Source organism: Pleurodeles waltl, chromosome 1_1, assembly GCF_031143425.1.
Source record: "Pleurodeles waltl isolate 20211129_DDA chromosome 1_1, aPleWal1.hap1.20221129, whole genome shotgun sequence".
Lineage (NCBI taxonomy): Eukaryota > Metazoa > Chordata > Amphibia > Caudata > Salamandridae > Pleurodeles > Pleurodeles waltl.
In genome coordinates this window covers 1004788230-1004804718 of record NC_090436.1, presented here as the reverse complement: position 1 = coordinate 1004804718, position 16489 = coordinate 1004788230, and the positions used below count along the sequence as shown (strand labels likewise).

At 45.2% G+C, this 16489-nt stretch overlaps 1 protein-coding gene across 6 annotated transcripts in view; it reads right to left on the bottom strand.

The window, feature by feature from the left end:
• Positions 1-16489, bottom strand: part of LOC138291300 (ankyrin repeat domain-containing protein 17-like) — a 1121799-nt gene that overhangs the window by 790172 nt on the left and 315138 nt on the right. For all 6 annotated transcript variants that reach the window (XM_069230308.1, XM_069230310.1, XM_069230309.1 and 3 more), the window contains exon 11: positions 15729-15816. In XM_069230308.1, coding sequence (XP_069086409.1) covers positions 15729-15816 — 88 coding nt within the window. The remainder of the gene's footprint in view (positions 1-15728; positions 15817-16489) is intronic.

Here is a 16489-nt window from a genome sequence, read left to right as displayed (position 1 = left end):
AGCCCCAGTCCCACGCACTCCTTCCTGCAACGCACAGCCTTCTGCGTGCTTCTCCTGCAGCGTGGGACACTTCTCCAGTTGTGCTGCATGAGCTCCTCTTCAACCCCTGGTTCCTCTTCCAGTGGGACTTTGGTGTGGACTGCCTTTTCTTCTGTGGACTCTTTGCCTTGCTGAGGGTCCACCTAATGGTCCCCCTAATGCTCCCCCGTGTGCTGAGTCCACCTGGACCTTGCTGATCCCCCGCAGTTCCACTTCTGCTACACCGCGACATCTGCCTTTGCTAAGGCTTGTTGGTGGCTTTTCCACACCACTGTGACTGAAATCATCCATCCGGCGTGGGGCGTCGACTGCATCCTCTAGCAACTCCTCGTCCTACCGTCGTCCATCTCCTTCAACCACAGACGGGTGGGTAGTGGCTCCTGCCCCCCACTGGACACTTCTGTGACCTCAGGACTTGGTCCCCTTCTTCCAAAAGGACTTCCTCTTCAGGAATTCACCGCTGGTTTCTTGCAGTCTTGTCTTGGTGTTGCATTATCTTATTTTTCATCCTTTTGGGTGGTTTGGGGAAAATCCACTAACTTACTCCTTTCTTCCTGGTCGCTGAGGGGCACTGTGGTACTTACCTTTAGGGTTTCCTGTTTCCTCCAGCTCCCCTATTCACATCCCACTTACCTAGGTGGGAATCCTGCATTTGCATTCCATTTTTTTAGTATATGGTTTGAGCTCCCCCTAGGAACACTACTGCCTATTTGTTATTGCACTGTCTTCTATCCCTTTCTATGTCTATTTCTGATTACTAGTGTACATAGCTAGAGTGTTACCTCCTGTTGACTGTTGCCGCTATTACTTTTTGGTAATTGTGTCACTAAAATGAAGTGCCTTTATTTTTGTAAAACAAAGTCGTTTCTTTCATGTGACTGAGTGCGTTGTGACTACAGTGGTATTGCACGAGTTTTGCATGTCTTAGATAAGCCATGGCTACTCATCCACAGCTACCTCTAGAGAGCCTGGCTTCTAGACACTGCCTACACTACACTAATAGGAGATACCTGGTGTAAGTACCTCAGGTACCCACCATACACCACGCCAGCTTCCTACACATCATATGCAATAAAGATTTGCCATGCAGGGTCTCATGCTGTTCCAACACTCGGATCGCAATGATAATTGAAGCTAGTAAACCACTGAATGTGTCCGAGAACAGTAAGGAATCAGAACCAATGTATATAGTCACAAAAACTGTGTGCTCAATAAATGCTTACACAAACCAATCACTTTTTGTTCTGTGGGTACACCAATGCAAGGTTATGTGCCCTGAAGCTGTGAAGTCATTCCATGCTTAAGCAAACTGCCTTGATGGAGGATCATAACTATGGTCGATTTGAGAACTTCTTAATTGATAGATGTCCCTACAAAGATTTATTCTGGTAGGTTTTACCATTAGAACCCTTCTGCTGTGCTACTCACTGAGTGATTAGTTTGCTTAAGCATGGAATGACTTCACAGCTTTGTGGCACATAATCTTACATTGGTGTACACACAGAACAAAAAGTGCTTGGTTTGTGTTGGACCTGACCTTTTTGACAGGGTCATCCCCAAACTTTTTGCCTCCTTCCTCCTATTTTTCCTGACCTGCTCTTGTTGGCTTTTGACCTCTGGGCACTTTACCACTGCTTACCAGTACTAAAGTGTATATGCTCTCTGTGTAAATTGTACTGTTGATTGGTTTATCCATGATTGGCTATTCAATTTACTTGTAAGACCCTAATAGAGTGCACTGTGTGTGCCTAGGGCCTGTAGATTAAATGCTACTAGTGGGCCTTGAGCACTGGTTGTGCCACCCACTTAAGTAGCCCCTTAACCTTGTCTCAGGCCTGCCATTGCAAGGCCTGTGTGTGTAGTTTCACTGCCACTTCGACTTGGCATATAAAAGTATTTGCCAAGCCAAAACTCCTTTTTCTACATATGTCACCCCTAATGTGCGCCCTAGGTAACCCCTAGAGCAGGGTGCTGTATGGGTAAAATGCAGGACATGTACCTGTGTAGTTTATATGTCCTGGTAGTGTAAAACTCCTAAATTCTTTTTTACACTACTGTAAGGCCTGCTCCCTTCATAGGCTAACATTGGGGCTGCCCTCATACATTGTTGAAGTGGTAGCTGCTGATCTGAAAGGAGTAGGAAGGTCATATTTAGTATGGCCAGAACAGTAATACAAAATCCTGCTGACTGGTGAAGTTGGATTTAATATTACTATTTTAGAAATGCCACTTTCAGAAAGTGAGCATTTCTCTGCACTTAAATCTTTCTGTGCCTTTCAATCCACGTCTGGCTAGGTATAGTCGACAGCTCCTTGTGCATTCACTCAGACACACCCAAAACACAGGGTACTCAGCCTCACGTGCATACATCTGCATTTTGAATGGGTCTTCCTGGGCTAGGAGGGTGGAGGGCCTGCCCTCACACAAAGGGCTGCCACACCCCCTACTGGGACCCTGGCAGACAGGATTGAACTGAAAGGGGACCTGGTGCATTTCTTAGCCACTCTTTGAAGTCTCCCCCACTTCAAAGGCACATTTTAGTATAAAACAGGGCCTCTGCCCTACCACCTCAGACACTTACTGGAGAAGAAACCTGAACCTGCATCCTGCCAAGAAGAACTGCCTGGCTGCCTAAAGGACTCACCTGACTGCTTTCTGCAAAGGACTGCTGCCTTGCCGTTGCCCTGCTGCCTTGCTGAACTCTTGTCTGGCTGTAAAAGTGCTCTCCAAGGGCTTGGATAGAGCTTGCCTCCTGTTCCCTGAAGTCTCAGGACCAAAAAGACCTCTTTTTCAACTGGATGCCTCGTGCGCCAAAAAATTAGACGCACAGCTTGCTCCGCAGTGAAAGATTCACTGCACGCCGATGCGGAAAGACGCCGCTCGACGAGACGCCTTCAGTGCGACCGGAACTTCGACTCACAGCCTCGTCTGGACAACGCCACCAGACTTCAGAGAGGAAGTCGACGCAACGCCTGCCGTGAGGGAGAAGATTCCACGCACAGCCCACTGGAACAATGCGCAGCCGGATAACAAGCCGAGGAATCCACGCACAGACCCTGGGACATCTGGTAATCCCGCGATCCATAGAAGGAGACAGTCTGCGTGCCGGAAAAGGACGCACGTCTTCCCCGAGTGAAAAATAACGACGCAAGTCCGTGTGTGAAGGGGCGTAACCGACGCACACCATTTTTCCACGCATCTCCTCTTCTGTGGCTCTCTGCGGAGATTTTCCACTTTAAACCAGGTACTTTGTGCTTGAAAGAGACTTTGTTTGCTTTTTAAAGACTTAAGACACTTTATATCACTTTTCAGTGATATCTTTACAAATTCATATTGCATCTTTGATCGTTTTGACCTGCAAATACCCAGATAAATATTATATATTTTTCTAAACACTGTGTGGTGTATTTTTGTGGTGCTATATTGTGTTATTGTATGATTTATTGCACAAATACTTTAAACATTGCCTTCTAAGTTAAGCCTGACTGTTCAGTGCCAAGCTACCAGAGGGTGGGCACAGGATAATTTGGATTGTGTGTGACTTACCCTGACTAGAGTGAGGGTTCTTGCTTGGACAGGTGGTAACCTGACTGCCAACCAAAAACCCAATTTCTAACAGTTTGTGACACTGGTGACTATATACCCTCAGTGATAGTGATTATGTGTCCAGAGAACAAAGGCTCTCTCGGGGTAGCCGAGGCGACCAGCTGAAGCTTATCCAGGAGGAATTTAAAGTGCTTGCAATACCACAGTAGTCAGACTAACTCCCACACAAGAAAGAACCACACAAGTGGTGCAAAAATGACGGATACTTTATTACAGCACTACTACTAGACTACCATTGGTATATCTCCCTTTGGAGATATCTACACTCAATATATGCACAAAATAACAGAAATAGCATAATGTATACAGGGCCTTATGGGTGAGGGGGGCAAACCTTATATTGAGAAAGTGGAATGTGAAATACTGAACCCCAACCAAGGTAAGTGTGGTAGTTAGCTAGGGGTAGATAGAAACACCAGAGGTAAGTACAGCAGGTGTCCCCACTGACCAGGTGCAAGGTAGTTCCCAAGTTGTCACACAGGCTAACACAGTGAGTAATGGTTTGAGTTTGTGTGATTCAGGACCCTTCCCGGTGGAACCCGAGAAAACCAACAGACAAGAGGAAGGTTGGAGTGTGGCCCCACCCGAGGATACCCAGAAGACAGGAGTACAAACACCATGGGATCCATATGCAGAGGGGAGAAGGGACTCTCTGAAATCAGTGGAAGCGTCTTAATGTCCAGCTGTCATGACCTGTGGACCAGGCTGGTCAAACCCAAGATTCTGGACGTGGAGGACCTGAAAAGGAAGGGTACAGAGTGCCACACCCTTGTAGCTACCCAGGTGGGGCTCATCCTCCTACAGGTGAAGATCATGTAAGTCAGGGGAGAAAGAAGTTCAGCTGTGGGGTCCAGGAGCAGCAGGAGATCCCAGGAGTCGCCTACGAGCTGTCCCTCGACAGTCGCCAGATTGCAGGAAGGTCAGTGACCAGCCAGGTCAACAACAAGCACTGGCAAATGCATGTAAGATCTAAAGACTTACTTACAGAGTTTTCAGGACCAGCAAGGTCCAGAGACTCTACTCTTGAGGGGAAGCCAGGGCTGGCCCTCATCATGCAGGAAAGCCAGCAGACGTCTTTGGAGACCCCCACAAGGGAACCACAGGCATTGGACACCAAGTCACAAGGAGGCCTCACTAGCACACCAAAATAGATGTCCCACATCGCAGGAGTTGCAGGTCAGGGACAGGGACCGATCTTCGAGTTCCAGAGTGCTGGAAGCCGCGGCTTCTTGGCGTCTGAAGATCGCCTCGAAGAAGAGTCAACAAGCCTTAGCAAGTGCAAGAGTTGCGCTGGGATGCACAGGGGTTCCAGTCCAGGGGTAGGGGCCCACAGTCTGCCAAGATGGTTAGGAGACAAGCAGGACCCAGAGGTAGCCACAGACTAACCACCTGTGAATCAGAGCCTTTCGATGTTTGTGTAACAGCAGACCCCACCAGCTGTTTGACGTTGTCTTGAGGTGCCTGCAGATGCAGGGGAGTGACTCCTTCACTCCAAGGGAGATTCCTTCATGCTTCCAGGTGCAAACAGAGGCCTTATGACCCTGGAGGATGCACAGCCTTGGATGTTGCAGAACCCGGAGAAACAATGTTGAAATGGGAACCTTCCCACCAGAAGCAGACGTGTTTCAGTACCAAAGAAGACCAGTGGTTCCAGAGGCCAGGATTAGAAGATGTCTTGCAGAGAGTTACGTGGAGAGTCTTGCTTGACAAATCTGAGGACCCACCCATGGAGGAGCCCTTAAGTAGCCCTAGAAGGGGGTTGGTCACTTTCTGAAGTGACCCACCTATCACAGGGAGTCAGGGACTTCATCTACCTGGCCTAACCAATCAGATGCTCCCAGAGGCCTCTGCGCCCACCTTCTTTCCAAGATGGCAGAATCAGGTGGCCAACGGGAAGAGCTCTGTGCACCTCCCTAGGGGAGGAGCAAGACATGAGGGTGGTCACTCCCCTGGTGCTAGTTTCCCACCAGAGAAGCAACCAGGAGCTCCTGAACAGGTGCAAACAGGATTATGCAAGGATAGCAACAAATGTGCCCTTCAGAGCAGTCACATGGCGCTCAGAGGCCACCCCACCCCAGCCCCTAGACACCTAATATAGAGGGGGAGGTGGTCACACCTCTCTTACAAGAAATCTTTTGTTCTGCCTCTACGGCCTGAGCCAGACTCATCAGCAGGAGGGCAGAACAGTGGCTGAGGGCGGCAGCAGCATAGGCTGGCAGCTAGTCCACGTGAAGCTGCACAGGCATCATTAAAGTAACACTGGCTTGAGTGTAGTTGCATGATTCCAACATGTTTGATACCAAACATGCCTAGGTTCAGAGAAGCCATTATGTAGTTGGACAATTCGTACTGACCAGTATCCACTACATACCTCAAGATGGCTTCCCCACAACTGTGTTGAGAGTGCTGGCATTATTTCACAGGGGCTACAATGGCAGGGCTGCGGATAGTTTGCATGAGCTCCCATGGGTGGCACAATACATGCTGAAGCCCATGGGGGACCCCTGGTGTAGCAATGCCCTGGATGCGTAAGTACCATTTACTAGGGACTTACATAGGTGCACCCGTATGCCAACTGTGGGTGTAAAATGTTATACAGCAACCAAATTCAGAGGACAGAGCACAGACCCTGGGGTCCTGATTAGCAGGATCCCAGTGATCTACAGTCTAAACACACTGACATCAGGCAAAAAGTAGGGGTAACTATGCTAGAAAGATAGCACTTTCCTACAGCATTGATAAACTTGTTGAAAAAGTTACACTTCAAACAATTGTTACCCAGCAAGGAAAGGCAAACTCTTCTGAATCATCAACACGTTTCAATACTTCAAAGCTTCTAAATAAAGGTTAGAGCTCTAAGAGTAAATGACGTCAGTCAGAGGCTAAATATATGTTTGAAAAGGTGGGCTCTGGAAGACACTACAAGCAAGTCATGAAATAGAACTGATGTCAAAGGGGCAATGTCCTTCACATTTTCCACAGCATACACAAGAAAAAGCTCACGTAGTAGCCTTTACCAACAAGGTCAGAGTGGAGGCGAGATGAGCGGATAAATGCCTGCCATCACCGACAAGACTGACTAGATCCAGGAAAGGGGGAGGCAGTGAGAAACAAATCTGTAAAAGCCTAAGGATTTACTCACCTCAAAATTCGGTATATTTTCAGGATATCAACAGAAAGGGTAAATGTGAAAAGGTTTTTAACAGTAGAGGAAATCAAAAAACTTCTACTAAATGCTGCAACCGGCAGCTCATGCAAACATGTGCATACTGCTCTGTATATTACTTTATGATAATGAGTAATAGAAAACTGCTGCTGGAACAATGGCAGCACAAAAATCATTTAACAAATACAACTGCTGAAGTTGGTCAGTTCAAATGGACAACTAAGATACATTACTCAGATGATTTGGCCATGTTCATGTATTATCATACAAAACACCTTCCTGGAATTAACAAAACAAGTCCACATGCTGGATACTGGGTGAAAGGAATAAGCAAGCTCTTTATGCCTCTTAGTTACTCAAACCTAGCTACATCATGATAAATGGTGGCAAACACGACTTATGATCATCACCGATTTCCGGTCCTCATTGGCAGAGAATATCTCTCAACTAGCATGCACTAAATCTAATTTTATACTGCTTGGACATTTTAACCTACATGCAGAAGATGTTGATAATGTCTCAGCAAAGCTGCTAATAGCAGACATGAAGGCATGTGACTTAGCAGTTAATTCAAAGTCCTACTCATAACAAAGGTCACACAACAACCTTGTGTTCTCTAACGTTCCAGGATTAGAATTTTTATCAGCTCGCCCTCTGGCATGGTCTGATCACTTTCTGTTAGAACTAGAACTAACTATTCCTTGGCATAAGACCACAAGCACTGAGGCCCCAATACACAAAAGGAAATGGCACAAATTAAATGCCCCTGATTTTATGAATGTACTGCAAAGAAATAGACCAGAAACTATAAATAATAATAATAATATTAATATAACAGACCTGACACATTCCTTTAATAAATGGATTAGTGATAGTCTGGATGAACTTATACCCTTCTCTGACACTAGACATCGGCTTCGGAAGATGTCATCCCCATGGTTTACTTTAAGCCTACTTGAGAAAAAAAGAGAATGTAGGAAGCAAGAGAGGAAATGGAGGCAAACACAAGATTACCCCTTGAAAAAAGAATATAGGGATTCGATTCAAGCCTATCATCCTGAAATTAAAAACACAGGCTAAATATTATTCCTCAAAGATAGAAGCAGCAGCTAACTCTCCTAAAGAGATCTTTAAGGCTCTTAAAGATCTTATTCACCCTTCTGAGGAGTCTGAATTTATGGACTCCCCGCAGCAGCATGTTGATAATCTTGCAATTTATTTTCATGAAAAGATTCAGGATATTTATGTATCCTTTTCTAATACTCCAAGAGGAGACTACTCAGTTAGGGATCAGGAGGTAAGGGAAGAGATAATTCTAGCGAACTTCACTCCTATTAATATGGACAGTGTAACAAAATTACTGGGATCCATTAAATCCGGTTCTCCTTTGGACCCTGCTACACCTCAGATTCTCCTCATGGGAGTGCCAGTGTTAGGTTCGGTAATCGTTAACTTTATTAATGTTTCACTATCCTCTGGAGTAGTGCCAGACCTATGGAAGCAGGCCATTGTTAAGCCTCTTTTTAAAAAAAAACCTAACCTGGATCTAAAGTTGTTAAACAACTACCAACCGATTTCATTGCTACCGATAATGGCTAAACTAGCAGAAAATCATGTACAGGCTCAGCTCTCTGTTCTTTTGGAAGAAAGAAAGATCTTACACCCCACACAGATGGGTTTTAGGCCATTGCATGGGACAGAGACTGCACTAATCGCTATTACGGAGGAAACAAAAAAAAAAAAAAAAAAAAAGGATGGATAATGGGGTTTGAAACAGCCATTATCCTCCTAGACCTGAGCGCGGCATTCGACACGGTAGACCTAAACATTCTAAGAAATAGAATGCAGGGGATTGGACTCTCTGGAGTAGCCTTAGATTGGATCTTCTCATGTATTTATGGAAGATCCTTCCAGGTGTTAGACAGATCATATACATCTAAACGTATCATGGGCAGTTGTGGAGTTCCACAGGGCTCTGCTCTGAGCCCTCTGCTATTTAATATCTATATGTTGCCATTAGCGGAGATTGTTGAGTCATTTGGCCTGAATCTAGTATCATATGCAGATGATACTCAAATTATTGTCTCCTTCTCCAACACACAACCGGATCTTGGGACAGCACTAGGACCCTGCTTACAAGCAGTTGCTGCCTAGATGGCGGAAAGTAAATTGAAGTTCAATGATGGAAAAACTGAGGTCATGTTTTTTGGGCAACCAAGAAACTCCCTGGCAAATTCAACTATACCAACAGGAGTGGCCACTCTCCCGCCCCCTAAAGACCTTATTAAAAGTCTTGGAGTATGGTTGGACCCCTAACTCTCAATGTCGCAACATGCCAACAGAGTAGCTGAAACTTCTTTTGCCTTGCTCAGGACTCTGAGGAAGGTTCTGGCAATTTTGCCTTTTCTTGCCAGAAGACTGGCTGTTCAGCCTTGATAGGATCTCGCCTTGATTATGGTAATGCTCTATTTATTGGTTCACCGAGATACACAATACAAAGACTACAAAGGGTACAAAATGCAGCTGCACAAGTGCCTTTAAAAATACCCAAGCAAAAATCCATACGGACAGGAATTTCCGCTCTACATTGGCTCCCAGTAGCCAAGAGGATTCAAGTCAAGGCATTATGCCATATTCATAGAACTTTATACAACCAAGGTCCTGAAATGCTTAGAACATTGGCCTCTTTCTATGCACCAGGCAGACTTCTTAGATCCTCCTCAGCCATGATAGTCACAGTTCCAACAGTGAAAAGAGCAAGATGGGGAGGAAGGTCACTGTCCTATCAAGGTGCTATACTCTGGAATAGTCTTCCTCATAATATTAGATTAAGTTCTCAAGAGATTTCCTTCAGGAAGACCCTAAAATGAAAATGTCACTTACCCAGTGTACATCTGTTCGTGGCATTAGTCGCTGCAGATTCACATGTTTGGCACAGTCCGCTGCCTGGTGTTGGGCTCGGAGTATTACAAGTTGTTTTTCTTCGAAGAAGTCTTTTTGGTCACGGGACCGAAGGACTCCTCCCTCTTTGGCTCCATTGCGCATGGGCGTCGACTCCATCTTAGATTGTTTTCCCCGCAGAGGGTGAGGATGGAGTTGTTTGGTATAAATAGTGCCCATGCAATGGAGTGAATATGTATGTATGATAAGAGTTTCTAATAATTTTTTACAAATGTTCAAATGTTTAAGGTTTATGATCTACTTCTAAACGGCTACAGGCTTCCCGGGGAGGTGGGAGGGTACATGTGAATCTGCAGCGACTAATGCCACGAACAGATGTACACTGGGTAAGTGACATTTTCAGTTCGATGGCATATGTTGCTGCAGATACACATGTTTGGCATAGACTATAAAGCAGTTACCTCCCCTAAAAGCGGTGGTTTAGCCTGTAGGAGTTGAAGTAGTTTGGAATAATGTTCTTAGTACAGCTTGGCCCACTGTAGCTTGTTGTGCATTTAGTACGTCTACACAGTAGTGTTTAGTAAACGTATGAGGCGTAGACCAGGTTGCAGCCTTACATATTTCGCTCATAGGAATGTTTCCTAGAAAGGCCATTGTAGCACCTTTCTTTCTGGTTGAGTGTGCCTTTGGTGTAATAGGCAATTCTCTTTTGGCTTTAAGATAGCATGTTTGAATGCATCTGACTATCCATCTAGCAATGCCTTGTTTAGAGATTGGATTTCCTATGTGTGGTTTTTGAAAAGCTATGAACAGTTGTTTTGTTTTCCTGATTAGCTTTGTTCTGTCAATGTAATACATTAGTGCTCTTTTGATGTCTAATGTATGTAGTGCCCTTTCAGCCACAGAATTTGGTTGTGGGAAGAACACTGGCAATTCTACTGTTTGATTTAAATGGAATGGTGAGATTACTTTTGGCAGAAATTTTGGATTTGTTCTTAGAACTATTTTATTGTTGTGTATTTGAATAAATGGTTCTTGTATGGTAAATGCCTGTATTTCACTTACTCTTCTGAGGGATGTGATTGCAATGAGAAATGCGACCTTCCAGGTTAGATATTGCATTTCACAGGAATGCATGGGTTCGAAAGGGGGACCCATGAGTCTTGTTAAGACGATGTTAAGATTCCATGAAGGAACTGGTGGTGTTCTTGGTGGTATAATTCTTTTTAGCCCTTCCATGAATGCTTTAATAACTGGTATTCTAAATAGAGAGGATGAATGAGTAGTTTGTAGGTAAGCAGATATAGCTGCGAGGTGTATTTTTATAGATGAAAAAGCGAGATTTGCTTTTTGCAAATGTAGTAAGTATCCTACTATGTCTTTAGTAGAGGCATGTACTGGTTGTATTTGATTGGCATGGCAGTAGTAAACAAATCTTTTCCACTTAGATGCATAGCAGTGTCTAGTGGAAGGTTTTCTAGCTTGTTTTATGACCTCCATGCATTCTTGTGTGAGGTCCAAGTGTCCGAATTCTAGGATTTCAGGAGCCAAAGTGCCAGATTCAATGATGCTGGGTTTGGATGTCTGATCTGTTGTTTGTGTTGTGTTAACAGATCTGGCCTGTTGGGTAGTTTGACATGCGGTACTAGTGAAAGGTCTAGTAGAGTTGTATACCAAGGTTGTCTTGCCCATGTGGGTGCTATCAGTATGAGTTTGAGTTGGTTTTGACTTAACTTGTTTACTAGATATGGAAGGAGAGGGAGAGGGGGAAAAGCGTACGCAAATATCCCTGACCAATTCATCCATAGAGCATTGCCTTGTGATTCGCGGTGTGGGTACCTGGATGCGAAGTTTTGGCATTTTGAGTTTTCTCTTGTTGCGAACAAATCTATCTGGGGTGTTCCCCAAATTTGAAAGTACTTGTTCAGAACTTGGGGGTGAATTTCCCATTCGTGGACTTGTTGGTGGTCTCGCGAAAGGTTGTCTGCTAGTTGGTTTTGTATTCCTGGAATAAATTGTGCTATTAGGCGAATGTTGTTGTGAATCGCCCACTGCCAAATTTTTTGTGTTAGGAGGCACAATTGTGTTGAGTGTGTTCCTCCTTGTTTGTTTAGATAATACATTGTTGTCATGTTGTCTGTTTTGACAAGAATGTATTTGTGTGTTATTATGGGTTGGAAGGCTTTTAACGCTAGAAATACTGCCAACAGTTCTAGGTAATTGATATGAAATTTTGTTTCGTGTATATCCCATTGGCCTTGAATGCTGTGGTGATTGAGGTGTGCTCCCCACCCTGTCATGGAAGCATCTGTTGTTATAACGTATTTGAGGCACTGGGTCCTGAAATGTCCGCCCTTTGTTTAAATTTTTGCTGTTCCACCATAGAAGCGAGAGGTATGTTTGGCGGTCTACCAACACCAGATTTTGAAGTTGACCCTGTGCCTGTGACCATTGTGATGCTAGACACTGTTGTAAGGGTCGCATGTGTAGTCTTGCGTTTGGGACAATGGCTATGCATGATGACATCATGCCTAGAAGTTTTAGCGCAAATTTTGCTTGTATCTTTTGGTTTGGAAACATAGTACTTATTAGCTTGTGGAATGCCTGCACTCTTTGTGGACTTGGAGTGGCAATTCCTTTTGATGTGTTGATGGTTGCTCCTAGATATTGTTGTGTTTGACACGGTTCTAGGTGTGATTTTGTGTAGTTGATGGAAAACCCCAGTTTGTGAAGGGTTTGTATGACAAAGGTGGTGTCGTTTGCGCATTTTTTTACTGTGTTGGTTTTGATTAGCCAGTCGTCTAGGTAAGGGAACACATGTATCTGTTGTCTCCTGATGTGTGCTGCTACTACTGCTAGACATTTTGTGAACACTCTTGGTGCAGTTGTTATTCCGAATGGCAACACCTTGAATTGGTAATGTATTCCTTTGAATACAAACCGTAGGTACTTTCTGTGAGAAGGGTGTATTGGTATATGAAAGTACGCATCCTTTAGGTCTAATGTGGTCATGTAATCTTGCTGTTTGAGCAGTGGAATGATGTCTTGTAGTGTGACCATGTGAAAATGGTCCGATATGATGTAGGTATTTAGTGTCCTGAGATCTAATATTGGTCTCAATGTTTCGTCTCTTTTTGGAATTAGAAAGTACAGGGAGTAAACTCCTGTGTTTTTTTGTTGTACTGGTACTAATTCTATTGCATCCTTTTGCAGTAGTGCTTGAACTTCTAGTCCTAAAAGTTCTAAATGATGTTGTGACATTTTGCGTGTTTTGGGGGGGATGTTCGGTGGGAAGTTGTGGAATTCTATGCAATAGCCATGTTGGATTATTGCTAATACCCAATTGTCTGTTGTAATCTGTTGCCAAGATTGGTAGAATTGGCTTAGTCTTCCCCCCACTGGTGTTGAGTGAAGGGGTTGCGTGACTTGAAAGTCACTGTTTAGGTGGAGGTGTTTTTGGAGTCTGGAATCTTCCCCTACTCCTTGGGAATTGACCCCCCCGATATCCCCTGAAACCTCCCCTTTGGAAGGAACCCTGATATGGTGTGGTTCTTGATTGTTGGCTGGTGGTGTCTGTGGGTTGGCCACGAAACCCCCCTCTAAATGGAGTTTTTCTGAAAGAGCCTCTGCTCTGCGGGGAGTAGAGTGCGCCCATGGCTTTGGCCGTGTCTGTGTCCTTTTTAAGTTTTTCAATGGCTGTATCCACTTCCGAGCCAAACAGTTGTTTCTCGTTGAAGGGCATATTAAGGACAGCCTGCTGGATTTCAGGTTTGAAGCCTGAAGTGCGTAGCCAAGCGTGTCTCCTTATGGTGACAGCAGTGTTGACTGTTCTTGCTGCAGTATCGGCTGCGTCTAGTGAAGAGCGGATTTGATTGTTTGAGATCGTTTGTCCCTCTTCCACTATTTGCTGCGCCCTTTTTTGGTATTCCTGGGGAAGATGGTCTACGAGAAGTTGCATCTCGTCCCAGTGTGCGCGGTCATATCTGGCCAGCAGCGCTTGTGAATTTGCGGTGCGCCACTGGTTGGCTGCCTGTGACGCCACTCTTTTCCCTGCCGCGTCAAATTTTCGGCTTTCTTTGTCCGGAGGTGGGGCGTCGCCAGATGTATGTGAATTTGCTCTTTTGCGAGCTGCCCCTACTACCACAGAGTCGGGTGGTAACTGCGAAGTAATAAACACTGGGTCTGTGGGTGGTGGTTTGTATTTCTTATCCACCCTTGGGGTGATGGCTCTTGATTTTACGGGCTCCTCAAAAATTTGTTTTGCGTGCCGTAACATCCCTGGTAGCATTGGGAGACATTGATATTGGCTATGTGTAGCCGAGAGGGTGTTAAACAAGAAGTCATCCTCTATAGGATCGGAATGCAGTTGGACATTGTGGAAGTCTGCAGCCCTAGCCACCAGTTGCGAGTATGAGGTACTGTCCTCTGGCGGTGACGGCTTTGTGGGGTATGACTCGGGATCATTGTCCGGCACTGGGGTGTCATACAGGTCCCAAGCGTCTTGATCCTGATCGTCATGACTTATGGTAGTTTGCGCTGGTGAGTGCATTTGTGGCGGTGTTTGTGCCGGCGATGCCTGTGGAGGAGAGGGCGGAGGCGTGACTTTTTTAACCACTTTGGCTTGTGGTTGTGTGTCATCCTTTGGAAGTCCGATCCTTCTTTTCCTCATGATTGGGGGAAGGGTTGATATCTTCCCTGTATCTTGCTGGATGCACAGTCTCTTTTGTGTGTAGTCCGATTCTACACTTTGGAGCTCTTGTCCAAATTTGTGCATTTGGCCACTTAGTCCTTGTTCCTCTGAGTAGGATGAAGGTGTGGTATTTTTCGGCGCCGAGAGAGAATCTTTTTTCGGTTTCGGCACCGACAGAATTTTTGTTCCTTTCGGCATGGATTCTCGGTGCCGATGTTTTTCGGTGCCGGTATCTTGTTTTTGTCTCTCGGAGCCGCTTTCTCGGCTCCGAGGTTGCTCCATGGCGGTTCCTCGACCGTAGTCGGGTGTCTTCGCTATGGGCGTGCCCTTTTTCGGCCCCTTCGACGGGTCGCCTGATTTATGGGTCGAGCCATGGCCTGTTGGCAGTGGCGTCCCCTGGGCTTTCGGTTTGTCGATGGATTTACTTTTCGACGTCTTACTCACAGTTTGTTGCTGTTGTTCGACGTCGGAGTCTCCGGATTCTGATTCCGGAACCGAGAATGTTTCCTCTTCGTCGTCGAAACGTTGTTTTGTCGACGTGGACGCCATTTGGTGACGCCTGGCTCTTCGGTCCCGGAGTGTTTTTCTGGACCGGAAGGCTCGACAGGCTTCACAGGTATCCTCCTTGTGCTCGGGGGACAAGCACAAGTTACAGACCAAGTGCTGATCTGTATAAGGATACTTACTGTGACATTTTGGGCAGAAACGAAACGGGGTCCGTTCCATCGGCTTCGATGTCGCACGCGGTCGGGCCGACCAGGCCCCGATGGGGGAACGAAACTGCCCCAAAGTCTTCCGATGATCGGTGTCGATGTACCTAACTATCCCGATACCGAACTATCCCGATACCGAACGGAACAATACCGACGCTTTCTTCCGAGATTCTGACTAACTTTCCGAACCGAAACACGGAGCGAAAAGGAATACGTCCGAACCCGACAGCGGAAAAAAACAATCTAAGATGGAGTCGACGCCCATGCGCAATGGAGCCAAAGAGGGAGGAGTCCTTCGGTCCCGTGACCAAAAAGACTTCTTCGAAGAAAAACAACTTGTAATACTCCGAGCCCAACACCAGGCAGCGGACTGTGCCAAACATGTGTATCTGCAGCAACATATGCCATCGAACACCTGTTTTTTTAGAGTGTGATTTCTAATGCGGTTATGGACAATGGCGATTCTGCGTTGCAGTATAAGCGCTACAGGGCCCCCAGGCAGTTTAAGCGCTATATAAGAAATTATAACATAACATTCCCCAAAATCAGATTACTAACACAGAGTAAGAGAAACTATCAGTTCTTACAAGTCTCAACTCATGTTGACGCTTACCTTTGCTGATTAAAAACTGAACAGTGCAAACGTGACCGGCTCTTGCTGCTTTCATCAGAGGGGTCCTGCCACCTTCAGATTCATGCTCCTAGAAATTATTTCACAATAAATTGTTAACAGGGCAAACATGGTACCACAAAACAAAACGTGTACAATAGGGTGAATTAGCATGAAAGGTCTGTATATTGTGGACAGCCACAATACGCTTTCTGAATTATTAGAATACTCATATTTACACCCTTATGCATTCGCACCTTACAAATGGCCTCATGGCCAAACAATTCTGCACCCGCCTCCAATATTTACCAGCTGCAGAGACAGACTGACATTAATATTAAAACTTACCACTCTGTGTTGATCCTATACACAACCTACTACAATCAAACATTTTTCTACAAGTCTTTAGTGATCGGGCCCAATTAAAGATCTATAACAGAACCTGAATAAAATGATTAATATGAGGATTTGTTCAAAGTGCACTAACATCTTGCACCCTGTTGCTCTTCAAGCTAATTGCTTGCAGACCAGTGAAAATGTTACAATTGTCACCTCAAGGTAACTCCATAAAACAAAATGTTTTTCTAAATTCATATATTGTGCATCTGTTATGGCACCTAGTGGTGGGGTCCAGAACTGAATTATTTTTTCTCCCTCATTTTCCTTTCTTTTTTATTCTCTTTTTCCAACTTCTTGTCTCAAGTCGTTGCTCTCCTTTCCCGTTTGCTCTTTCTGCCGTTTCTGAGAAGGAGGGAGAATCGCAT